Below are 26284 nucleotides of genomic sequence, written 5' to 3' on the forward strand. Positions count from 1 at the left end.
CATCACCAAAAAATAAAAGGGGGGTTGGGAAGAGGGGGAAGGTTTGGAATTTTTATGCTGTTGCTTTTCTCCAACTTTTTCCATCACTTTAAAAAGCAGCTGTCTACAGGATCACTCCCAAATCAAGCTAGCTTTGTAAGCGCTTCCATTATTGATTTTCCTCACACAATTAATCATAATTTTCCAAGCTTCAAAAAGGCTTAGTTATTCATATGAATAAAAATAAAGCATCAGCAATTACCCTAACTAGGAGAATAAAACCATGAGGGCAACCAATCCACGTGCTTCAGGGTACGGTCTCATCACCAGATGGACTCAGAAGGAAATATCCCCCCATAGTGCACTAGAGCATAATTAGGTGCATGATGAGGATTTTACACCTTGCTGTAAATCATTTCTCCTGGCTACTTTTAGAAAGGGGATACCAGCAGCACGTGCTCTCATACAGATGAAGTCAGGTTTCTGCTTCCTTCAGAGATAGGAATGAATGGGCATCACTCTTTCCTCCACGGGCAGAGCACAATTTCGGGTGCTGGTGTCCACCACTACCAATCTAAGGTGGTATCTGAGGACCTTATATACCTTAGGGTAAGCAAATCCTGCCCAGCCTACAGCAAGGGGTTGGAACTAAATGATCTCTGAGATCTCTTCCAACCCGAGCCGTTCTGTGATTCTATGATTCTATTAATTAGGATCGATATTTGATTAAATTCTTACTTTGTTCATATTTTTAATGCAGGTCAGTCCTCTTCTGCCACCATGAAAATCACCTCATCCTCGTGGCTCCTTCCCTCCCTTTTTTTTTTTTTTTTAATTGCACTTCATTTACTTTTTGTGCACTGATTGCTTTCAAATGGCAACAGAGACTTACAGAAGACCTAATTTCCTCCTGGGGTGCAAATTATTATTGCTTGAAAAGTACATCACAGATCCATAATAAATCACCCAAAGCCTAAAAATGCCTGAATTCCCGTAGGCCAAATGTTCACCAATCTGAAATTTGTGTAAAGGGCAGAAAGCCACAAAACTGATCATCTGTGGAAGCACTGAGCTCCCCCAGAGTTGGCACTCATTTAGTGCACATGTCAAGGATCTAAAGGAATGCAGCAAGGAACATCTGCAAACACAAAGCATGGAGAGAAACCCCTCCATGTGCACTTGGGAAACCTCCCAGCAGGTGAGCGACACACATGGTGCTGCTTTGTTTCACACAGGCAGAAAAGCAATGTCCTATCGTCACACATCCTGGCAGTCTGTCCAGGCTCTGGTTAAGCAAACCAGGCACCTTGGACTATGTGTTGGTTTGTCACTGCGGAGAGGAGATGTCTCCTGCCATCCTGACATGTCTCCGCCATCAGAAGGTGAAGACCTCCCTTGCTTTTGCCTCCATGGAACAGGACACATACATGAGGTGGTGGATGTGTACCAGGTGCATCAAACCTTCCAGACCTCAAGACTCACATATGGTTGTTTGCTAGTGAAACATCTCAAGAGGAATGTAGGCCCTCACCACTAGCATTGCCCTTACAGCTTGTTGCACTCTCAAAACACATTTCGTATCAGGGGTCGTGGCTGCAGTGCCCCGTAATGCCTCAGTTATGATCCTTCTCAGGCCAACATTGGGCACATGGTGAGCAGACTTTGTAGAAAACATAAACGCCTCTTTGCTGGGATTATACGTTCTGCTAATTGTAGGGTCCATGAACAGTGCTCATGGGATCTCCCTGTGCGGTCACAAACTTTCTTGCCTTGCTAAACCTTACTACCACTCTTCTAACCTCTGCCAGCAGCCGTGCAGGCAATGTGGGCAGGTTCAGGCAATCCAGAGAAGAGCAGCAAACACTGCTGACACATTCAGGGAAATTCAGGGACAGAGATCACTTCTCCTTGGCTATTTGCAATCCTGATTCGTATATATGTGTCCATATGGATATATATATGCACACAGAAAAAGGGTGTGAAAGTAATGTCTCCTATTTTGCTATGTTGGCCCACGATGTCAGAGGTGGATGTTGGTGACATGACAGTAGAGGTTGAACCTTCCCCCCAATATTCCATTACATTTTGTTGCTGTGCAACACATGGCAGCAGAGGAGCAGTCTGACAAAATGGTGTATGAGATGGAAGTGTGTATGAAGCAGAGGTGTGTCACTGAATTCTTCCATCTGGAAAAAAAATGCACCCATTAACATTCATCAATACTTACTGAATATTTATGGAGACCAAACAGTGGATGTGATGGGTGACGTCCACTGGTACAAATTTTTACAAGCATGGCAAGCAGGTGAGAATGCACAGCTAAGGGTGGTAACTACATAGAAAAAAATAGTGTTTTGTAGCTAAGAATTTGCTTTATCAAATAGTGTTATTGTGCTCTTTGCATCTGCTATAGTTTTCATGGAAATAAATAGGAGGCATTAATTTTGGAGCGACTTACAGAGGGAAAGGGGTCTGTACATCCATCCTCTTGCACTTCAGCCAAAGCACGCTCACTGCACACAGTGCATACAGCACCTTCCCCAAGTGTTCTGTGGCTCCCCTTGATGTCCTCTCTGTTTAACAATGTCACACTTCAAGGGCCAGCTGTTGAGATACAGGCAAATAAATCAATATCTACTGGCAGCACAAAAACATGAGTCACCTGGGGAACACACTGTTTGGGTAGAAGCTGATAACAGCCCTTCAGGAAACCAAATTCATGAGGAAAGTGTTCAGCCAGGACTGACGCATCCTCACCTCCTCAACCTGCATACACAATTTGCTGCTGAATTGAACTACAGCATGTTCTTTGCTGACCTGGAAAGCTAAACCGCAACAAAAGGATAAAAATGAATGAAATGGGTGGGGGGCAACTTGTGAGTACTCAAAACCTCAAAGTGAACGTGTATTTTCAGGCTCTGTTCATATCTAGCAGTCACACACCAGCACTCACGCAGGGCTGAGAGGTTCATTTTCTGCCAGGTGAACTCATCATTTTCTAACGCAGGTAGAATTTGACTTTTATATTTGGGACTGACATGAGGGAGAAATGCCAGAAGCACAGGCAGTTGGAGATAAACCACAATTTGCCACCCTGGTGGTTTCATGCTCTGCAAAACTGTTTGCAGACTGAAATGACAGAGGTTGGTGACATTGGCCATGTATGTAAATGATCACAGTGTCCTACGGAGATTAATTGGTTCATGAATAAAGATGAGATGCTGAGGTGTGCAGGGAGAAATCATTTATCAATTATATGCCTTGGAAAGCTGAAAGATGATGCGGCCTTAACAGCTGAATGGGTTTGAAAGGGAGCCTTGTAAATTGAGTTCTAATTCTGTTCTGCCGCATTCATAATAAAGGGCTGTTAAACTAATTGCATCCTTGTGTGGCTCATGAGCAGCAGCCCTCAGCTGCACCACACAGCAAGCCATGGGGATCACAGTTTAGTTAGATTTTAGTCACCCTTTGCCTCATGTAAGGATGCTAGCCAGTTACTTTTGGCCTCATCGACAGAGATAATGAACCAAAAAAGGGCAAAAGCCTGTAAATATTTTTAAGGATATTAATTTTGCACTTGAACCTGTATTAAAAGGATCAAGAGGAAGAGCACAGACCCACTTGGCTCTTGTGCTCTCCTTAAGCCACACGGACCCGTTGGGAGCCCATCCCTGGAGGGACTTGTTATGGATTAACGAAGCAAGAAGAGTCAGGAGGATGACACCAGTGGCAGAATATGGTAACCCCAGCCAGGGTTCTTTCACAGCTGTCTTTCCCTTCCTCCTGATCTTTCCATCCACTAATTGACGGTTTTGCAGCTACCAGCAGCCTTTCTGTTGGGCAGTGAGCTAGCCCAGCAATCAGGGAAGGCAGCCTGGCTGAGCTCAAAAGGAATCCTGTGACACTTGGCTGCTGAAAGCTGGGGGTGCTGCTAATGGGAGTCACTGGAGTTGTCTCGAGACCATCCAGCTGCAGCAGTTCAAGCAGCTCCTCCTTCAATGTGCTTTATCTGATCACATTTTGGCTCCTCTTCACCATCAAATACAGCTGTAGAAGTCCTGCACGAGGCCCAGGACCAGTCTAGCAAGAGGTCCAGGCCCAGCCCAGCATCCCACCTGTGCTGGCACACAGGGTGCTTGAGTAATGACACCCTGATATAGATGGGACATGAGTGCTTGACCTCCTCTGCTGATACATTTTTAGGCACTAATGTCATAGAATCATAGAGTAGTTTGAATTGGAAGGGACCTTTAAGATCATTTAGTTCCAACCCCCTGCTGTAGGCAGGGACACCTCCCTCTAGACCAGGTTGCTCAAAGCCCTATCTAGCCTGGTCTTGAAGGCTTCCAGGGAGGGGGCATCCACAGCCTGTCTGGGCAACCTGCTCCAGTGTCTCACCACACTCACAGTAAAGAATTTCTTCCCAATATCTAGTCTAAATCTACCCTTTTAAAGTTTAAAGCCATTTCCCCTCATCCTGTTGCTACACATCCTTACAAAAAGTCCCTCCCCAGCTTTCCTGTAGGCTCCCTTCAGGTACTGAAGGCTGCTATGGGGTCTGCTCAGAGCCTTGTCTTCTCCAAGCTGAACAGCCCCAGTTTTCTCAGCCTGTCCCCATAGGAGAGGTGCTCCAGCTCTCTGACCATCTTTGTAGCCCTCCTATCTTAAACCACATAATAAAAGATTTGCCAAAGCCTCATCTGTATGAAGTACGGCTCCAGCACAAAATCCAGAGGATGTCGATAGGACTACATGTAGAAAGGGAAGGGAGAAACAGAAGCAACCAAAGGAGTGAAGATCTCTCTTTGCCTTTAAAGGGTAATTATACTTCAAAAAGCAATATAACAAAGACACCACAAAGGAAGCTGTATATACTGCCAGTCCTAATTCCAATAGCAGTAGTAGTGAACAAAGAAACCAAGACACTGTTTTATTTATCATATGCTTTAAAATCTAGAGTCCAACCACTCCTTTTTAAGCAAAAGCCCGTGCACATCTAGAAGTTAACAGAAATCAGCACAGGGCAAGTGATCCACTATAACTGCAAGGCTTTAGGTTTCGTCTGCTGCATTAATATATGCAGGCACCAGTTCAGCATAGCCCACAGTCTGCTCAGTGCAGCAGTAATAATAATTAATCCAGGTGCAGCAAAACCTTTGAACTCAGACGGAATTTTTGACCAAGTAGCCCTTCATCAGGGAGCGCTGACTCATCAGAAGCTGGAAAGGAATGGTTTTGATGAATTTCCCAACTGAAGAAAAATATATTTCTTCAAGAAAGGGAGGTTTCAAAGTGCTGAAATCCCCCCTTACAACAGTTCCTACATCCAATCTTTCCTCTTCCAAGTCTAAAAAAAATATGCCTAGAAATTGTCAATAAAAATATGAAAACACCTTGAAATTGAATCAAACTCAAATAACAAGTGAAACACAGCAAGTATTCCTATTCACAACAGTTATCCGATCTAAGGGAGAGAGATAGATAATCAGTGCGATCTGCTGGAACAAATCCATCCTTCTACCCCCAAGAAGTCACCCCAGCTTCTCTTGCCATGAATGAACAGAACCAGGCCTTTAATTACCCACTAAGTAAGATGTCTGCAGCAGGTCAGACATTCTATAATGTCATAATTCATAAATTCCTCCCCAAAAGTGCTTGTTTCTCTGCAATGCCTATGAAAGCAGCAAAAGGTGGCTCACTCAGATCTCACAGTCTGCACTGAATCTCTTCATCTAAGGGGATGAGATGAGAGGATGGTGGGAATGTCAACCTACACCAAAGGACAAATGACAACCCCTAACAGCTGAGCGAAAGCAAGGAAGTTAATGCTTACGTTTGGTGTCTAAATACATTCCCATCCCTGTGTCAGATTTTTTACTTATGAAAATGCTTTGGGAGTAGTCAATGTGCAGGTGGTTGATCATCAGAGCAAACCTCGGTGCCACGGTATAAATATATCAGCAGGGGAAATCTAATCCACTTGTAGATTGAACTGTCACAGAAATTGCTTTTGTGTGTGAAATGTGTGGCACGTGGTACAAATATATCTGTGAAGATATCTCATGCTTCTGAAAAACAACCCACTTCATGAAGGTGCTCGCTGGCCAGTAACCTCTATATAGGCTTCCAGCTGGGTGCTGCTCTTGAGGTGGTGATGATGGCATGGGGCAAGTGCTGTGGCAGGTACAGAGCTGCCATTAAATGACCCCAGCATGGCAATTGGTGCTGCTGGCTTTGCATGTTGTACATGCCCTTTTTACTGAGGCAGGCTGTGTAAGCGAGGGGTGGGATACTGTTTGTGTAGTTGGAACAGTAAAGGAAGGGGAAAAAAAAAAAGCAGAAATGATCCAAATAAGCAACATCCAGCACATGTTTGAAAGGCAATGGTTTCACATCTTAGCTTGAGCCACGAGCCCTGAGAAGCTTTCAGATAAGAAAGAGTGGTGGGTACACTCATGGTCACTCATGTCTTTCATTGGTTATTTTTTAATCTCTCATCCTACATTTCCCTTTCTATTCACTGCATTTTGGTGTGTGATGTTTGAACCACTGGGCTTGGGTATGTCCTTCTCTCAGAATTTCATTGAGTGCCTTTGATTTCTTCAAACATCCACTGTATCTTTTTTTCATGCAGGTTTGTGAAATATTTCCAGTACGTATCAGAAACAATCATAACAATAATAAAAACCATGAAACAACTAGGCAAATGGTGACTCTCAGACATGATGTGAACCATCTCTTTGCAGACAAGCTGGAGAACTCATAGAGAAAGCAATCAACATACAGAAATCTCTGATTTCTACCATTGATCCAGAATTTCCTTCTCAGGTAGATATGGTAAAGCAGCCCTTTTTACCACTTAATTAGCATGTTAAGACATATATGAAAATGATCCTTTTCTTTGTCACCTGTAAATCTGTTCCACTATTTTTTCAATTTCTTCTTCATCTTTCTCAGTAGATTTAATTTTTCTTTAAATTCATGTACATCAGGTGTTTCCAGACCTAGGAACAACTTGATGTCCAAGTTTTGTTTTCTGTATTTTCTCACTTACCAGCAGCTTGTTTTTGTTTACATGAGTGGACAATATCTGAACCATCAGTTTAAAAATCAACCACGGCAGCAGGGTGCTGCCCACTTCCCATGCTGGGAATGGCCTGTGGGCTTAACGGAACTTCTTGTTTGTTTGAACAACATTTAGAAAAGATAAAGAGGGAACTACAAAATCTAGGTGAGGTGTCAGTGGTTTAGCTTTCTGCAAGCCTTTTTTGTTTGTTTCTTTGTTTCCTTTGGGTGTCCAATTTGATCTCAACCCCGTGTTTTCAGTTTGATGATTTTCAGTGTTTATTTTTGCAGAGATATTAACACCAGCTGATTCACCTTTGCTGACTTCAGCCACCTAAAACTTTGCAGTCTGACTTTCTAGGATACATCTGCCCACCTAAATAAAAGAGAGCCAGGGTTGCATTTGAGCTCTGAAGCCATGGCTGCCTGCAGACCTGGAGCACTGGGTCTGATCTGGACCATTCCAGAATAGTTTTAGAGGTGGATGTTGAATACAACATAGACCATGCTATCTAACTCAGAGGTTGCTTGCAGGCATTTTTCTCTGAGCTACAGAGCTATAATCTTCAGCTACTGCTATAGTGTCAAACAATTAAATTTCCTCCTTCACACCCAGGTATTAGCTCAGTGGTGTCTCCAAAGTACGTGGATTCACTCCTTGGCCCTGCCCTGCGATGAACATCCTATGGAACAAAACCAGTCAGCCGAAGAATCTTTTACATAAGACAGCGTGGATGAAACTGCTACAGATTTTGTTCTCTTTCTCCACACCTATAACTCATCTAGCCAAGGGCTAAAGACCATAATGCTTGAGACATAAATGAGCATCTCTCTTCTGCATAGGGCTGTCATGGGGGTGTTCTCTAATCAGTGCCATGCCTGCAACTGTGTGGAAAAAGAGGACTTTGACCATGTAACGAGCCTGCCATGTCCCAGTCAAGTTGGTTTACCATTTAAGCACAGAATGTATGTGGAGTTCATCCATTTTGGACATGTCAAACTCATGCAACTTTTTGGCATGTCCTGTCTGGACAAGTATGGATATAAATATGTGAGACAAATCTTGGAGCACACAAAATTGATGAGATGAACTGCTACTCCTCTTCGAAAAGTTAACTCACTGTGACATGTAGAAAGCACAAGCCAGGCTGGATGTCAGGATGTCACAGCAAAGGGCATATGGAGCAACACAAGCAACTTGAAATCCTTGGATGGATCAGATTTTAACTAAGGAGGTAGAGATCAGTTGTGGGAGATGTAGGGGAAGGTGCTTCATCCAGAGCTATGGGGATGGCTCTCGATAGCAAGAAATTACCACTTCATTTCTCTCTAGAAAACACCAGCAAAAAAATCTTTCCTGTTTAGGATTTTACCATTTGGACTTCATAACATCATTGCCTCTTCTCTCACCAGCTTCATGCTCAGCTGTGAGATGCTGTAGGAGTACTGAATGCAAAGCATGCTTTTAGAGCTCGATAAATATGACAGGAACACAAAAACATCGTGCTTGGTGCTCTTCCTTATGTCTGTGGCTTGTAGCCACAATGAAATGAAGCCACAGTGAAATAAAACAAAGGCTCAGATGACAAAGTGACTCATCAACATGAAAATGCCCAAAATGTACCTTATCCTTCCTGTGCAGGGTGACCTCAATATGAGCAGAGCTTGCCCAGGGAGTTCTGTCATATTGACTTAGCTACCAGGAGGTTGGGGTTGAGTGAGAGACAGCATTAAATTTTAACCACTCTTCAAATAACATTTTTGAAATCAATAATATGGGTCCAAAACCCTTGGCTTTCCAACGGAATTGGGTTTCATTGTAGATGCTGTGAAGATGATGATGTACTTGCTCTTTTTTACTCTATTTATCCGGATTCAAGAGAAGCATGCCTTCACACTTCCAAGGTAAATACCTGCTGTGGCTGCTGGGTTCTTAGTGTGTGATGAGTGGGACAGGGAAAATATTGAGGCACAGTAGTTCCAACTTGCATAAGAAAACATTTGGCAAACGCTGACATTTATTTATTGCTCATGTAATTGGATCTGTGGTTCAATTTAATATATAGATGGTGGAGGAAATGAAATTATTCCAAGTCTTCTTTGCATCCATAAATCCTATGTTTTTAATCATATTAAAACTATTCTTTCCAGTCTAAGTGCAAATCAATTCAGTTCATTCAGTGCTTTTGAATGCCAATAAAGGGCATTTGAAACTTAATGGGAAAAAATAATTTGTTTTGTTTGCCTTAAAACAAGGCCTTAAATGAATTACTTCTTGAGGTAGAAAGAGAAACCATTTCAGAAAGTGCTAACAATCTGTTTTCTTTCTAAAGCAGTTTTTATGACTGTTTCTCCAGTTATAAATCATTTTTTGAATAACCATTTTGTATCTGTACAGTGTTTCAGAAGCAACTTATTGGTTCCTATCGATAAACTTCCAAAATGCCCTGAAACCAAATAGTTTGTTAAGACATGAGAGCATATGTCAGAGATGAAGACAGCCAAAGTGCTTTTATTTTCTATACGGGCAGGTGGTTTAAAACCTGCAGTGTCTTAATAGGTAGAACCAAAAAGATAAGTGGTGATTTTAAACAAGCTGAACAACCTATAGGAGTTGTGATTAAACACAGCGTGCTCTCAGAACCCAAATGTTTACACAAATAAGAACTCACAGCCCTTCTGTGACTGTACCCCAAGTCAGTGTCTCTCTTGAGACTGTGCCTTAAAAACAGGACCATTTCTCTCTGTTTTGTGTTGCAATAATATTTTGTTGTGGATTGCTATGGAGGTGGAGGGGTTAAGATAAGAGGTGAATTAAATAAACTTCTAGGTGAATTCAGTGGAGCAACACTGCTCTGTGGTGCTTGGAGGCTCATTTATTAAACATGTAAATAAAACACTGAATTCTGACCCATACAGAAGAGTATGGTATTTCCCACTAGAAAGCATGAAGCCCTCTCGCCTCCAGTTATGAAAATGGCTAAACTAGCAATATTTTAAAGTTGATATATTTTATCTGACTTTTTACTTTTACTTGACTGCCAGTGCTGGAGGAATTAATGGTCAGGTATTAAAGTTTATGGTGTGATTATTGAATCTGGATCTCCAAGAAAAGTACAGAATCACAGAAACACCAACACTGGAAAAAAGATCATCCAGTCCAACCATCCACCTATCAGTGCAGTATCTCCCCACTAAACCATGTCCCTTAGTACTACATCTAAATGTTTATTGAACACCTCCAGGGATGGCACCTGGACCAACTCCCTGAGCAGCCCATTCCAGTGCCTGACCATTCTTTCAGAGAAGAAATTTTTCCTAGCATCCAACCTGAATCTCCCTTGGAGCAACTTGTGGCCATTCCCTCTAGCCCTATTGCTAGTTATAAAGGAGAAGAGGCCCACCTCCACCTTGGCACAATCTCCCTTCAGGTAGTTGTAAAGAGCAATGAGGTCTCCTCTGAGCATCCTCTTCTCCAGACCAAACAATCCCAATTCCCTCAGCCACTCCCCATAAGGCTTGTGCTCCAGATCCCTCCACTTCACTGCTTTTCTCTGGATGCACTCCAGAGCCTCAATGTCTTTCTTGTAGTGAGAGGCCCAAAACTGAACACAGTATTCAAGATGCAGCCTCACCAGTGCTGAGTACAGAGGCACAACAGAGGTGCTTGTTTTGAAAATGCTGTGAGCTGTGAGCAGAGGCTGGCACAGTGGAGTCACTGGTACTAGAGCACATCAGTGAGAGGAAGAACAGGGAGAGTGGGAATTGTAACACAAAACCACATCCCTCTCCCTACCCTGAGAAAAGTCTCTCCCAGTCAGAACAAACAAATTTGCTTTTAAGATAACCCTAAACACAGAGTTTGGTGTGCACTTGCTTAATGAAATAGTTGAAGTGCCACCTCTGCCTATCTCTGATTGCCTTTGGATGCTGTGTCAAATGATGGCTGAGGCAGAAAAAAGGCTGCCATATTGTTGGTTCTGCATGAGAAACAGCAGTGATTGTGTGGAGCCCAGCTAAAAGTAGAGAAGATGAATCACCTGGTTGCCAGATGCTGTCAGGTCTTGGCTTGAAATCAGTCACAACAATGAGTTGTGACAATCGTGTTACGCAGCTTGAAAGTGCTTGCTTTGAGAGCTCTGTCTGCTCTTTTTTTTTTTTTTTTTTTTTTTTTCCAGCTAGGGCTTGTGTGCACATAGGGCTTCCTTTATGCACTGCCACCAGTTTCATAGGACTGAAAAGATGAGAGTCATCCAGCCCAAAAAAATGAAAATAAGGGCCCAACGTTACCCTGAGTCTCCTCCTCCTTACCCTGTTCACCTGAATTATTTTGTTTTATTCACATCACAATGCAATTTTGAACTACATGTCCTGCAGAGTGCTGAAGATCAGGGCTGGATTTATCGTACAAATTGGCATTTTTCTTAAGGTAGCATTCAGATGACAGAGATCTCTTTAAAGAGATGAAGTACTTCTCCCCTCCCACTTGCAAAGTGTTTGCTTACATGTTGACTACTCTGGACTAGCAACGGGATGAAGAGCTCTCCTCTGGTTCTGGCCAACCTGTGCACAAATTTCTCTTCTGCCAGCAATGGTGGGTTCAGGAATGGGGTAGAAGGGAAGAGCTACCTGTCTCTACTGTGTGTCTGGATCATACGTGTGAAGTAGAAGGGGGAATGTAAATTCCTAAGCAAAGAGCGAGAAGGTCAGTGGTACAGAGCACCTGAGACCATGGGTAACAGGCACAGGGAGAGAACTTAAATTAGGAAAACTGAACTGGAGTAGGAATCATGATGGCACTGCCCTCTTCACATCTACAAAATGTCATGTTGGACTTTTACACCCCAGCAGGGTGGCCCATGTCTCTGCTGAACAATGGTGAAGACTGAAGAACTGAGGACAGAAAGATCATCTTCCCAGTTCAGGCTGGTTTTACACCAGTGCTGCTGCACTCCAGTTTAGCAAGGGCTGTGAGCTCCAGTTCTGGTGCCAGTTTCTAGAAGCAATGCCAGAGTCTGCATTAGGTGCTGGCTGCCAAAATCTTGCACTGGCCACTCAGCTCTTGCATATATACAACTGACTGGCAGAACTTGAGGCTGGAATGGGGCTCAGCACCTTCACTATTGAAGTTTCTTTGAGTTCATGGCATACAAGTTATGGAAGATGAGAAAGACCAAGTCTACTTCCCTAGCTTTGCTCTAGTTTCATGTGCTTGTACTTCACCTAAATACCTTTGTTTTCTTCAGAGATGAAGTTTTGTGGGCTTTTCCAAAAACAGACAAACAGGCTGAAGACCTTCAGAATTTACTGAACACCACCGAGGTGAGTGTTTCCCAGTGTCTGTCTGGTCTCTCTACCACAAACTGTACTGATTGCTTCATAATGTTATAGCAGTGTATTATATCAGCTCAGATTTCTGCAATTGATTTTGTGTACTAAGGCACTGCAAAACTGGTAAAGCAGCAACAAAAAATAAGTAGAAAACATTTGCTCAGAGACCTCGGCACATTAGTTCAATCTTGACCTATGTGACTTGCACAGCTTTGAAGATAAATCTACAATATAAAGAGGTAGTTTTCTTTAAGCAGCATCTTATTCACATTATAAGTCTGTTAGGCAATACATTTTTATTATTTCAGTCTTTCACTGAGTAAGAGTATTCAACTAAAATGAGCTATCTCTTCCTTTTCAAAAGCATTTCCCCAATCACATCCTCATAGTTTAAAGCCAACAGCCAACACTTTACAACAAAAGGTGCAATGTTTCCCTCAGCCAACATAATTTTAGGATGTGTCTCAGATGATTGAGAGTTTTTGACACTGCCCATATCCCATCTTTTCCTGTTTTTCCTATTTCTTATTCATTCTATGTCCACCTCAGTGACTACCAGTCCTCTGCTGTCCCTTCTAGCATCCTACCCTTCAGTTCACACAAACCTTCATACCACTTTGCTCTTTTCCACCTCCACAGGTCAACTCACATATTCATCCCCTTTGTTATAACAAAATAGATCTCCCCTCCTCCATCTTTTCCTCAATTCTGTCATTCTTCACTTTCTTCTGTACAAGAGCTTCAAGAAGCCAAGAGGAGAGAGGGAAAGGGAAAGATAAAAGGGAAAGGAAAAAGCTAAAGGAGAGGGAAAGGGAAAGGGAAAGGGAAAGGGAAAGGGAAAGGGAAAGGGAAAGGGAAAGGGAAAGGGAAAGGGAAAGGGAAAGGGAAAGGGAAAGGGAAAGGGAAAGGGAAAGGGAAAAGGAAAGGGAAAGGGAAAGGGAAAGGGAAAGGGAAAGGGAAACATAGTCACAAAACATGGTCCTCATGGAGGATTTCAGCCATCCTGATATCTTTAGGAGGGACAACACAACAGAGCATCAGCAGTCAAAGAGGTTCTTGAAATATGTTGACGATACTTTCCTCTTCCACATGGTGCAGGAACCCATGAGAAAAGGTGCTATGCTGGACTTCGTCCTCACCCAGCTGAAGGGCAGCCTTGGCTGCAGTGACCACAAAATGGAGTTAAAGATACTTAGGGTGTCAAAGAGGGTGCTCAGCAAGCTTTCTACTCTGAACTTCAGGAGAGCAGACTCCAAACTCTTCCGGGAATTGCTTGGCAGGATGACATGGGATAAAGCCCTGGAAGGAAGAGGGGACCAAGAAAGTTGGTCCAGTATTCAAGGACTATCTCCTCCAAGATCAGAAGCAGTGCATCCCAAGAAAGAAGAAGGTGGGCAAGAATGCCAGGAGGCCTCTGTGGATCAACAAGGAGCTCCTGGACTTACCTTGTCACAAAAAGAAAACTGACAGGGAGTGAAGGCAGGAATGGGTTACCTGGAAGGACCACAAAGAAGTTGTCTAAGCAGCCAGGGATCAGGATAGGAAAACCTAAACCCAGACAGTATTAAATTTAGACATGAACATGAAGGGGAACAAGCAGAAATTCTACAGGTTTATCAGTGATAAAAGGAAGGCCAGGGAAGATGCAGGCCCTCTCTGGAAGAAAACGAGAGACCTGGTTACAAAGGATATGGGGAAAGCTGAGGTACTCAATGACTTCTTTGCCAAAGTTTTCACCAGCAAGGGCTCTAGCCACACCACCCAACTTGCAGGAAACAAAGAACTGGGAGAAGAAAGATCTGCCTACTGTAAGTGAAGATCAAGTTCAACACCATCTAAAGAACCTGAAGGTGCAAAAGTCCATAGGACCCAATGAGATCCATCCACACGTTGTAAGGGAACTGGCAGATGAAGTTGCCAAGCTGCTGTTCATCATATTTGGAAGGTCATGGAAGTCTGGTAAAACTCCCACTGACTAGAAAAGGGGAAACATAACCCTCAATTTCAAGAATGGAAAAAAAGAAGATCCATGAAACTACAGGCCAGTCAGTTTCATCTCTATGCCTGGCAAGATCATGGAGCAGATCCTCCTAAAGGCCCTACTAAGGCACAAAGAAAATAAATATGAGATGATTGGTGGTAACCAACATGGCTTCACCAAGGGCAATCTATGCCTGATAAACTTGGTGGCCTATAATGATGGAGTTCCAGCATCAGTGGATAAAGGAAGAGCAACTGACATAATGTAGCTGGACTTGTGCAAAGCATTTGACATTGTCCCGCATTACATCCTAGTTGGCAAATTGGAGAAAAATGGATTTGATGGATGGACAACTGACTGGATAAGGAATTGGCTGGATGGTCTCGGAGAGTTGTGGTCAACTGCTCATTCCCCAGTGGAGATTAGTGACAAGTGGCATTCCTCAGGGATTGGTATTGAGACCAGTGCTATTTAACATCTTTGTAGGTGATATGGACAGAGGGATCAAGTGCAAGTTTGCAGATGACACCAAGCTGAGTGGTTGACATGCTAGAGGAAAGGGATGCCATCCAGAGGGACCTGGACAGGCTTGAGAGGTGGGCCCGTGCCAACCTCATGAACTTCAACAAGGCCAGTGCAAGGTTCTGCACCTGGATCAGGGCAATCCCAAGCACAAATAAAGATAGGCGGAGAATGGCTTGAGAGTAGCCTGGAGGAGAAGGATTTGGGAGTATCAATTGATTGAAAAGCTGGACATGAGCTGGCAATGTGTGCTTGCAGGTCAGAAGGCCAATACTAAGCATGACCAGCGGGGCAAGTGAGGTGACTGTCTCCCTCTACTCTGTTCTTGTGAGACCCCACCTGTAGTACTGAGTCCAGTTCTGGGGCCCATTGAACTGTTGGAGTGGGTACAGAGGAGGGCCATGAAGATGATCAGAGGGGTGGAGCATCACTCCTACAGGCACAGGCTGAGAGAGTTGGGGCTCTTCAGCCTGGTGAAGACTCTGAGGAGACCCTATAGCAGCCTTCCAGTACCTGATGGGGGCATACAGAAAAGCTGAGGAGGGACTTTTTATCAGGGCATGTAGTGACAGGACAGGGAAATGGCTTTAAACTGGAAGAGGGTAGATTTCGATTAGATATTAGGAAGAAATTCTTTACTGTGAGGATGGTGAGACACTGGAACAGGTTGCCCAGAGACGTTGCGGAGGCATTCAAGGCCAGGGTGGATGGAGCTTTGCCTGGTCTAGTGGGAGGTGTCCCTACAGCAGAGAGTTGGAACTACATGATCTTAAATGTCCCTTCCAATCCAAACCATTCTATGATCCTATGAAAAAGAAAGCGAGAATGAAAGGAAAAGGAAAAGAGAAAAAGAGAAAAGAGAAAAAGAAAATGTAGTAGGGAGATGGAGTGGGAGAAGGAAGATACAAACAGTACCTCCCAACAAATCAAAATGATTACAGTATGGCAAAAAAAAAAAAAAAAAAAACCAACTGAAAATGAAAATGATCATCTTACACAAAGAATAGTACAGCTCACAGGCTGCATGTAGCTTTCATCAGATGACCCAGATGCAGGAACACTTGAACGGAGTCTTTGGTAGCTGCCCTGGGGGAAGTATTGACCTTTGCTGATGATGGTTAAAGAAACTAATTATCATATGCATTATGTAAACTTTCCCATAACCTTCATTCATTGCTCCTCTGTTACCTCAGCTATGTCAGTTTAAGTTCCTTAGTTATCCTCATTCTCAGTTCAAAGAATTATCAGTAAGAAACTGAATCTGAACTAGTATACTTGAACATGAATGTCATGACAGTCCAGGCCACGGGGAAATTGGTGCTGGTGAGCTAAGCATCACTCTTGCTTCTTGGATGCTTTCTCCAAGCAATGCTGAGCTATATGATGCTGCCACTACCCTGCCAGTAATGTCTGAGATGGCTCTGGAGTTGGTGACATGCATATTTCATGCAGCAGTCATATACCTGGGGCACAACTGTTAAACAATTTATTGCTCCAAAATCTTGATTGAAAACATGGAAGAGTTTTCTATATGCATTTGCAGATAGGTTCTGTCTGAGAAATGAGTGAGGTAAACAGTTGACAGCTGACATAGGCCTGGAAACATAGTGCCCTAAGTGGAACATAATATTATTGGTGCAATTGAAAGGAATAAAACGAACCCTGCTGTCTAGTGACTCCGGGCTGCATCTCTTTAAAAACACGTCCAAGAATGATGGTGATCTTTTTCACACTGCAAATTCACATTGTAAATTCATGCATAACTTTCTGTTTGCTGTCACTCCTAGATCTTTTGCTATTACTTCTTCTGAAGTTTCATTCTCTTATTTAATATGTTGGCTTCTGATTTTATTATTGTATAAGATTTAATTTTGCCAAGAAGAATCTCATTTTCTTATTTTCTTCCAGTTTCTAATCTCTGTATTGCTGCTTCATCTTGACTTATACTCAAACCGCTTCTGGCATTTATTTCCTCCCTGATCAAAGTAATCAGTGAACACAATAACTACAAAGACTGGTCTGATCTTCATTAATTCTCCAAACACCCTCAGGGAAAATAACTCTCAGCAGACTTGAAAATGTGTAACATAATAATGGGCTAAACATATCTATTATCCTAGAAATGCTATCTCAGTAAAGGTTATATTCCTGTCTTTGTTCTTGATTTACGAATTTATGTGCACAAGTCATTATAAAAATTCCTTAAATACATACATTTCATTTCCAGCAGTAACAGAACGCTATAACACAACACACATTAAACTGCTTTTTGTAAGCGGTCTCTTAAATTGAAAACATATGCTTCAATTATTTTCAAAATACTTACTAAATGTTAGTATTTTTTTTCTTTGTTAAAAAAAAAAAAAAAAGAAAGAAAGAAAGATAAAATGTTCCTGGAAACTTTGCAGGTCATTCTCTGGCAACCTGTTGTGGTTGAAAACATCCAGAAGGACCAAGAAGTCCATTTCTATGTCAATGCATCCAGTACAAACAGAATAAAAGCTGGTTTAAGGCAACTGACCATCCCACACAAGTATGTAATTATTTCTTGCCAATAATGTTTCAATGCACTTGTTTAGAAACACTGTTGGGTTTTGTTGTTGTTGTTGTTGTTGTTTTTATCAGGAAGTTGTGCTTTTTCTTTGCTCTTTTTTTTTTTTCTTTTTCCCCAGAGTTTTGATGGGAGATGTTCAAGGACTTATTGAAAAACAGACACTCAATGACACAGTCAACCCACGCAGTTCTTCATCATATTATGAAAACTACCATTCCATGACAGAAGTAAGATACTGTCGTTGTGTAATCCCTGTAGATTCATTTAGGGGGTGCAATTTGTCTCATGGTTAAGACAGAAGACAGGGAAAGGAATCATCAACAGGTAAATAATGATCATTGCATTGCTCAGCCACTGAGAACTGTAATTATTGTGATGCCTACATAAAGAAGGAACAAAGCACCAGACAAAATCTATTATACATGCATTACCTCAAACGCCACTCAAATGCAGCCTACTCAGAAGCAAAATGCAGCAGCAAAGTACCACATACTTAAACATTTGAAACATGAACTGAACAATATTTTAACCAAATAAAAATGAAGAGGAGTGTTAGGGCTATGCTTAGACTGTGTTGTGATCACATCTCACTGTAAGTTTCAGGAGTGGTCAGTTGGCAAGAGGCCAGTGGTCTGAACTGCTAGCTTCTCTTTCCAATCAGCTGAAGAGGCAGGATTTGGGGAGGAAGAATGAATTCAGGTCAAGTCAACTTTCAGGAATGAAGGAAAACAACATGGAAAAGATCCATTTACTGCTTGTTCCACCTCATCTTTGCAGATCTATAATTGGATGGAAGAAACTGTGAGACTCCATTCTGACCTACTTGAGAAAATTTATATTGGATCATCATATGAAAAACGACCACTTTACGTCTTGAAGGTACAGTTCTGTCCTACTGAGAAATCTTTCCAGGTACTAATGTAAGAAAGTGATGGGTTTTGGCCATAACATTTTCTTAAACCTATACTTAAATGCACATTTCAACAATGTGTAAATGTTTGCCTTAGAAGTCTGCTAGGTTCTTCAGATAAGGTGCCATTATGCTAGACAAAGGCATTTGGACATGCGAGGTCACAAAGAAGGTACCATGTCTAGGCCATCATCCAAAGGCATGAAATATTGGCATAGTGGATTATCTTCCTATGTGACTACAAAACCAAAATGATCTATTGCCCTGCCTAGCTGATGATCTGATCTCCTGGCATGAGGGCCTGGTGCTGTTTTGTGTCTACATCAGAAGCTTGCTGTAGACAACCTGAATATGGCCCTCTGCCCATATGTGAACATACATGAGAGCAGTATCCTGGTCCAGGAGCAATTTAAGCACTACCTATAAAACAGAAGCTTCTTTTTCCATCTTGGTTACCCTTTTCACTTCTACTTCTATGTGCTTCATTATACAATAGAAACATTTTAATACAATTTCTCTTTTGTCAGCTTTCTAAAAGGCAGGAGAACCCCAAAAGTGCTATATGGATTGACTGTGGCATCCATGCTAGAGAATGGATTTCTCCTGCTTTCTGCCTGTGGTTCATAGGCCACGTGAGTAGACTTTATACCTGGTTACCATTTTCTGAGCAAAGAAAAAAAAGTTTATGCCAATCACCTTCTCTTTCTGTTTGCGCTTTAAGTTCTGTAACATCTTAATCCATTTACTTTCACAGCACCAATATCGATTTTATGCCTAAGATACACATGTATCAGTGAACGTGTTTGTATATGTATGTGGTTTAGCATTAAACGTGGAGGTTGTTGGCCCTGCATGTGGCAGGGGGGTTGGAGATTCATGATCCTTGAGGTCCCTTCCAACCCTGGCCATTCTGTGATTCTGTGATTCTGTGATGTGTATATCAGTAGATGGAGGTATGTATGTGTGAGGGAAAGACATACGGACCAAATGCAAAACAGTTCAGATAGATTCTAAGGTATGACTGTTGAAATATGTAGACCAAATTCAACAGATTTTTACAGCTGTGAAATGGTCAGGGATGGAGTAGGCTTTTTCTATATGCACACAGGTTTTTTCTGGATTTGCTTCATTCAGAGAAAGAGGCCACACAAGCCACCTTCTTCTGAAGGAACACTGTTATTTCAGAATATGAACAACAACCCTTAGCCACATGCATAGCACCCATTCATGATGGGATGACACTACACTGTGGGCTTAGCAAGACCAGCCCTCACTTGCAGAGCCCAACCAACAGTCACATCTAATCTTTGGTATCTTTAATATCTACACTGCTCGGGACACTGAACAAATGTATGCCAAGACACTAGATCCATGGTTTGCACTTCGGATCTTAATTTTTGAATTTGAGGCATCTCAACTTGTGATGCTGAATTGATGGCCCATTTCTTTGTATGGTCTAAGAAAAAGTCTTCTAAACCCTTCCGTCCAAGACAAAGTTGCTCAGGTTGCTCACTTACAAGAATCACAAGAATCACAAGAATCACAAGGTTGGAAACGACCTATAAGATCATCCAGTCCAACCGTCTCCTCATCACCATTGCCACCACCAGTACTAAACCATATCACGCAGCACGTCATCCAGACGCCTCTTGAACACTGCCAGGGACGGTGACTCCACCACCTCCCTGGGCAGGCCATTCCAGTGCCTGACTACTCTCTGAGAGAAGAAGTTCTTCCTTATGTCCAACCTGAACCTCCTCTGATATAACTTGCGGCCATTGCCCCGTGTCCTGCTCAACACTTGCCTGGGAGAAGAGGCCAAATCCCTCTTCACCACAACCTCTCTTCAGGAGGTTGTACAGTGCAATGAGGTCTCCCCTGAGCCTCCTCTTCTCCAGATGTTCTGAAACATTATTTGTTGTTATTTTTTATAAAAGCAAGGTTCACAATCAATATAGATTAAATGAGATTGAGATTTCATCATCACCAGTAGTCAGAGTAACAGCAAAGATGAGTCCTTAAAATACAAATTATGGTTTGTCCATGATGGAATTAAATCATGATAATGATAATAATAGGAAGAAATGTGCTTATTTCTGTCCTTAGTCACAACAGTAAAACCTCAATGGCAACAACATTTTAAAGGAGATTGCAGGAGTTAGGGATGGGAATAGCTGAATGTACCTTGTGACCCGCTCATAATCCCAGCCTTCAAGGTTCCCTTAGAGAGAAACGTGTCTGCCCTTTTCACGCTGCTCCAAATAATTACCAGCTATGCTGTCAGTTTGCCAGTCACATGTCCCTGCAGCATTACTCAGAATTAACAAGTTGGACATGTAGCTTCTCCATCCCCTTGATCTGATCAACATGTTTTAAATTCAAATTTTATTTCTACATCACTGCATGAAGTATCATTTTAAAACTTGACATTAATACACATCTGCACACACATTAAAATCAGTAGTTCTCTATTTGCAAATACTAGTTCTCTACTGCAAATAATAAACATTCTTTATAATGTTTCCATTCTTTATCATTTAATTTTGTTGTTAGACTGTAGAAAGACTGACATTTCTCATTTGAGTCACAGAAAGTCCATTGCCTGAGGAAAATATGGAAGGCTTTAAAATGAAAGCACGCGCTTTAAGTAAGGTGTAAAGAAATATAAATATATACATATGATAAAGATTTAATCTATTCCAATAGTTAAAAAAACCTCACTTATCCAGATTAAAATTCACGGCTGGGAGGTGGACAACCAACCAGGTTAAGGTATTACCAAAGCAAAGCCTTCAAAATAGGCTGGAAAGAAAAACTATAGCTTGCTCCCTGCATACAAGTTCATCAAACTCATCATGAAGCCAGTGGAAATAATGTTATGTATAGCAGCCACTTGAAATGCTTTTTGTTATTTTTCTTCTTGCTTTATTTTTTTTTTTGCTACCTTTGTGGTATTTTGAGAGGGAAGGAGTGTTCCTATTATTTATACAAGCAGCGAATGCTCAAACCTTCCTACTAATAGGCTTCACCTCTATCTCATCACCACCTGCAAATAATAAAAGACTACAGTGTAAACGACTGGTGTGATAATTGCTGTTATTTTACACAGGCCTTCAGGTGCCTTCCTAGGAAGGTAAAAAAGCCACCATTATGACTGCTTTTAATAAGATCTTTCTCTGTTTTATAGACCATCCATTTGCGCGAGAGAGATCGGATCATGACAACACTTCTGGAGCACTTTGATTTCTATGTCATGCCCGTGATGAATGTGGATGGCTATGAGTACACCTGGAGCAAACCCTCTGTATGTAAAGATTTTCTGAGTGACTGCATCACACTGACACGCTGTTTACAGGAACTATCACCATGTGTTTAGGGCACAATTTCCATCCTAGAATTACATGCCCCAAATTCTTCATCTGTGCTTGGAATTTCTGCATCTCTGCCCTATTTAAACCACAATCTTGAAACTAAGTGACGTGTGAATCATAGTACCTCTGCATCTTCCAAGGTGCTGGAAATGCATCTGGAAACAAACGAATTTTATCTTGGGATTTTGAAGCTTCCAGATGTCAGGCAATGCCTTTGCAAGGCTGCTAATCCAGCACAAGCTGAATAGCATGATGCATCAGAGACCACAGCCAGTAATTCACTCCTTTCTCCTGTGCAATAGTTTGTTTCTCGGAGAGCTTTTTTGTTTCAGATGCAATAAGGTACAACAGAAATCTCCAGTATTCTATTTATTGGTTAGAAACACTAAGTCATTGAGATTTGTCATTGTTTTTTTATTTTTTAGATTCCACACAAACAAATTAAAAAAAAAAAAAGTTATTTCACTCTTTTGATCTTCAATATAATTTGCCATCTGTTTGGATAGCTCCACACACACATGTTAACAGATGCACACCAATTTCCAAACTACACATGCTGCTACCACTGTACAGAAAGATTGGACTTGGGCTTGTAAACTCATACCTAGCTAAACACTGTGACTTCTCCCCTTCTCCTACAGTCTCAATCCATTGAAATCAGGGCAGACGTGACTAATTCTCATCTTACGTGACACCACCTTTTATCATAAGGCCTTACTGGCAACCAGATTGTGGTTTTATAATCTTCCTCGGTCTCTCATCCCTTCATTGCCACGTGGCCACAGTAGAGATACAGTGGGAAGTCATCACCCTTAGCTAAGTGAGATGCTGCCCCCATTTTTGCCAGCTGTTTTCCCTGAATGTGATTTATTTGTCTCTTAACACAGAATCGACTGTGGAGAAAGAGCCGCTCATCGCACAGTAGCAGTGGCTGCATTGGTACTGACATGAACAGGAATTTTGATGCACGCTGGTGTGGTATGAACTCATCTCCTTTCTGTTGTGCCTCAGTTTTAGCCTACAAATTTTGTAATTTTGAAGAAGTTTTCACAAAAAGACAAACACATCTAAATAACATTTACAAACTGATGAACAGTTCCTTTCACAGAATCATAGAGTATAAGGCTGGAAGAGACCACTAAAATCATGTAGTCCAGCCATCAACCCATCAATTTGGTAGTTTTCATATTACAACACAAGCAGAGCAGGCTATGGTGGGAAAGGAGGACAGAGGGAAGAGGTGGTTCTCACTATGTCACTCAAAGCTTATTTACTGAACCACCTGCATTATATAAAATGGGTCACCTCAGTCCTTCAGTAATAACGCTTGATTAACCAAGATTTCTTGGCTCTCAGCATTTGTTGTCAAAGCTATATCATTATACTTAACAACAAGGACTTGGTAGGTTTTTAATATTCTGCAGAACAGCTTATCTTAAAACATTATTAAATGGCTGTTTACAAGGGTGGACAGTGATAGGACAAGGGGGAATAGTTTCAAACTGAGACAGGGGAGGTTTAGGTTAGATATTAGGAGGAAGTTTTTCACTCAGAGGGTGTTGCCCAAGGACGTTGTGGATGCCCCATCCCTGGAGGCATTCAAGGCCAGGCTGGATGTGGCTCTGGGCAGCCTGGTCTGCTGGTTGGAGACCCTGCACATAGCAGGGGGTTGAAACTAGATGAGCATTGTGGTCCTTTTCAACCCAGGCTGTTCTATGAACTACGAACTTTTTATTTGGCCTGCACGCTCTTTTGTTACAGGTAAAGGAGCATCTCCCAATGAGTGCTATGAGACATACTGTGGACCCTATCCAGAATCCGAACCCGAAGTCAAAGCTGTGGCTCGCTTTATCAGAGATCACAAAGATATCATTAAAGCATACATAACAATGCACTCTTACTCCCAGATGGTACTGTTTCCATACTCTTACACAATGGATAAAAGCAAAGACCACGATGAGCTGGTAAATCCCCCTTCCGATTTATTTCAGAACTTCTCACCCTGTTTGGTTAGGACTGTCATGAGGAAATCACAATGTTATGAAGATTGAGAATTAGGAAATGAGCATTTTTCTGCCATTCTTAAGAACTTACAGGGTTTCTGGGCTGGTCTATCACTGAGCAAGCCAGCCAGCTACTTTTGAAGACTGGAAAAATTAAAATACTTATTCCATATTGTTAGCACATCATCAATCTCTGGTACTTTGAAGCTGATGAAAAGAAAAAAAAAGAACAGAGTGACAGGTTCTGAACTCCTTGAAAGGACAGTTTTGTAAATTTGTGATTAAATTACATGGTTTGCATGTATGTAATCACATATGACTATGCTGTATGAAAGCACTTGGGCATGTAATTCTGAAAAATACACTTCACACTCCTATGCAATTAGGTGATCTTGTGAATACTCACTGCTTTTATTAAAGGCTGTTTGCTAGAGTTATTTATTTAAAATGGTTTTAAAGGTAGGCTGGAAACCTTGTCCTGCATAGGCAGAATTTTATATTCCTGAGCCGCCAAACCACATGGTAAGGATTCTACTAAAAGACAGCTAGAGCCAGCAAAAAAAAAAAAAAAAAAAAAAGAGGAGCCAGCACCTTTCCTCATTGAGCAGAAAACTTCAGGTTTCCTGGATCTGGAAAGGATACCCAGGCTAAAATGAAATTAAACAGAATAATTAAGACATAGATATACATAGACAGCTTAGAAATATTCTTTTATCTAAAGACATCAAGTCCCCTAGAGAAAAGAATTCCTCCTCTCACACTTCTTAGGTTTCTTGCAGTGGTCCTAGGCTCCAAGTGCTGAGGCAACATGCATTTTTATTTTAAACAAGGGCTCCTGTATAGCACTAAAAATGGACCAGAAATGGTGTAAAGGGGACCAGAAATCAGATTTTCAGGCTTTGGGATTTGTCATATGGCAAGAAAGCACATGCCTAAGGTACACATGTCATTTCATATATTCCACAAGCCCTTACACAGGGACAGAGAGTAAGAGGCTATAGAGATACAGGACTGACATTTGCACACACTGGTGGTGATCCAATTGCTATTGTCATTTTTAACCATATGCATCACCCGTGACACTTAACATATATATAACTTTTTAAGCTTCATGTTCCATGGATAAGAGGACTGTAAAAAGCACACAATAAATGCAATGGAAACATCCCATTTTGACAAAGGCCCATACAGTCCAACGTTGTGTTTCCATTGACTACTGCCAAGTGTATTCAGGAGGAAGGAAAAAAATCCAGCAATGTAAATACAGACTAAGAACAAACTATTCCCAAATAACACATATTCTTACGCTGTCTTGTTACTGTTTAATTTACTGAAACAAACTGTTTCATATGCCTACATTAAAAAATGCATTGTGACTGTAAAGCAGAAAGAGATGCACTAATTCTGGGCATGTAGTCCTCTATGTGGCTTATGTGCAGGACTTTGTGAATGTGGTCATTTGTTGCTGTTCTTGTCAACACTAAATGAATCAACAGTGACTTAAATACCACGGTGGAAAAGGAAAAATATGAGACAAGTGGGAATAAATATTCTGGCAATTATTTGCTGCCAAAAGTGGGTGGCAAGGTCCCAGGTATGCTTTTATCTACAGTAGGAATGTAATTTGAGCATAGGCTTATGCTGAAAATTTTTACGACATTCTATGGATTCTCTGGAGATTTTTATATGTATATTTAAGTAATATGAGATTCACAGCATGGTGTAAATAAATCCTAACTGAACACATATTATCTATTACCACAAGGGTAGAAAGCTAATAATGCTTTGTTGATTTCAGGAAAGTCTGGCAAAGAAAGCAGCGAATGCTATAAGGAGAACAACAAAGAAAATTTATAAACTCGGTCCTGGTGCACAAACAATTTGTAAGTATTATTTTTTATTACAACAATAAGCATGATAGCATATGCTCCTTAGCAACAGGAAACAGCTTCTGAACAGAAAGTTCTGTTTTCAGGTAACTTATCTCCTTTTCCTTTCATTATACAGATTTAGCTCCTGGAGGTTCAGATGACTGGGCTTATGATCTTGGCATTAAATATTCTTTTACCATTGAGCTTCGGGACACAGGAACTTATGGATTTTTGCTTCCTTCTGCGCAAATTAGGCCAACTTGCATAGAAGCACTTTCTGCTGTTAAAGAGATTGCTCAGCATGTTCTTCAAAATTTGTAACACTAAATATAATTTATTCCAGCATGACTATATTTAGCTAGCTCAAATAATACTTACAAAAATTGCTGCTTCACTACATTTATTTTACATGCGTAAAGAAACAAAACGATAACTTACACTTCATTTTAGAACATCTCAAACTTTTCTAGCCATACTTAAGGACTTATGTTTACAACAGTAGATCAATGCAGCTCCTGTAAGGACAACAAAACAGATAGCAAGAAAATTCTCTGGTGCAAGTTTGTTACAATCCCAATACAAAAGGCATACAGAGTTTGTAAGGTATCAATTAAAATGTCATTTACTGGATCTAAAGGGAAAACAGTATAGATAGTCTTACATCCTTTTAGATTGTGGAAAGCCCGGGTGTAGAAGG

The 26284-nt window shown here is 41.5% G+C and overlaps 1 protein-coding gene across 1 annotated transcript; it reads left to right on the forward strand.

Annotated features, from left to right (window-relative positions):
- Positions 1 to 8878: 8878 nt before the first annotated feature.
- CPB2 (carboxypeptidase B2) lies at positions 8879 to 25908 on the forward strand (the record flags this gene model as incomplete). Its single annotated transcript, XM_079549091.1, has 11 exons — positions 8879 to 8949; positions 12291 to 12366; positions 17287 to 17411; positions 17551 to 17659; positions 18210 to 18311; positions 18870 to 18974; positions 21530 to 21646; positions 22601 to 22691; positions 23475 to 23677; positions 25515 to 25599; positions 25724 to 25908. 11 exons carry the CDS (start codon positions 8879 to 8881, stop codon positions 25906 to 25908), a joined length of 1269 nt encoding a protein of 422 aa, XP_079405217.1.
- Between the last annotated feature and the right edge of the window lie 376 nt (positions 25909 to 26284).

The sequence above is a fragment of the Tetrao urogallus genome (assembly GCF_951394365.1).
Source record: "Tetrao urogallus genome assembly, chromosome: 1".
Taxonomy (NCBI): Eukaryota; Metazoa; Chordata; class Aves; order Galliformes; family Phasianidae; genus Tetrao; species Tetrao urogallus.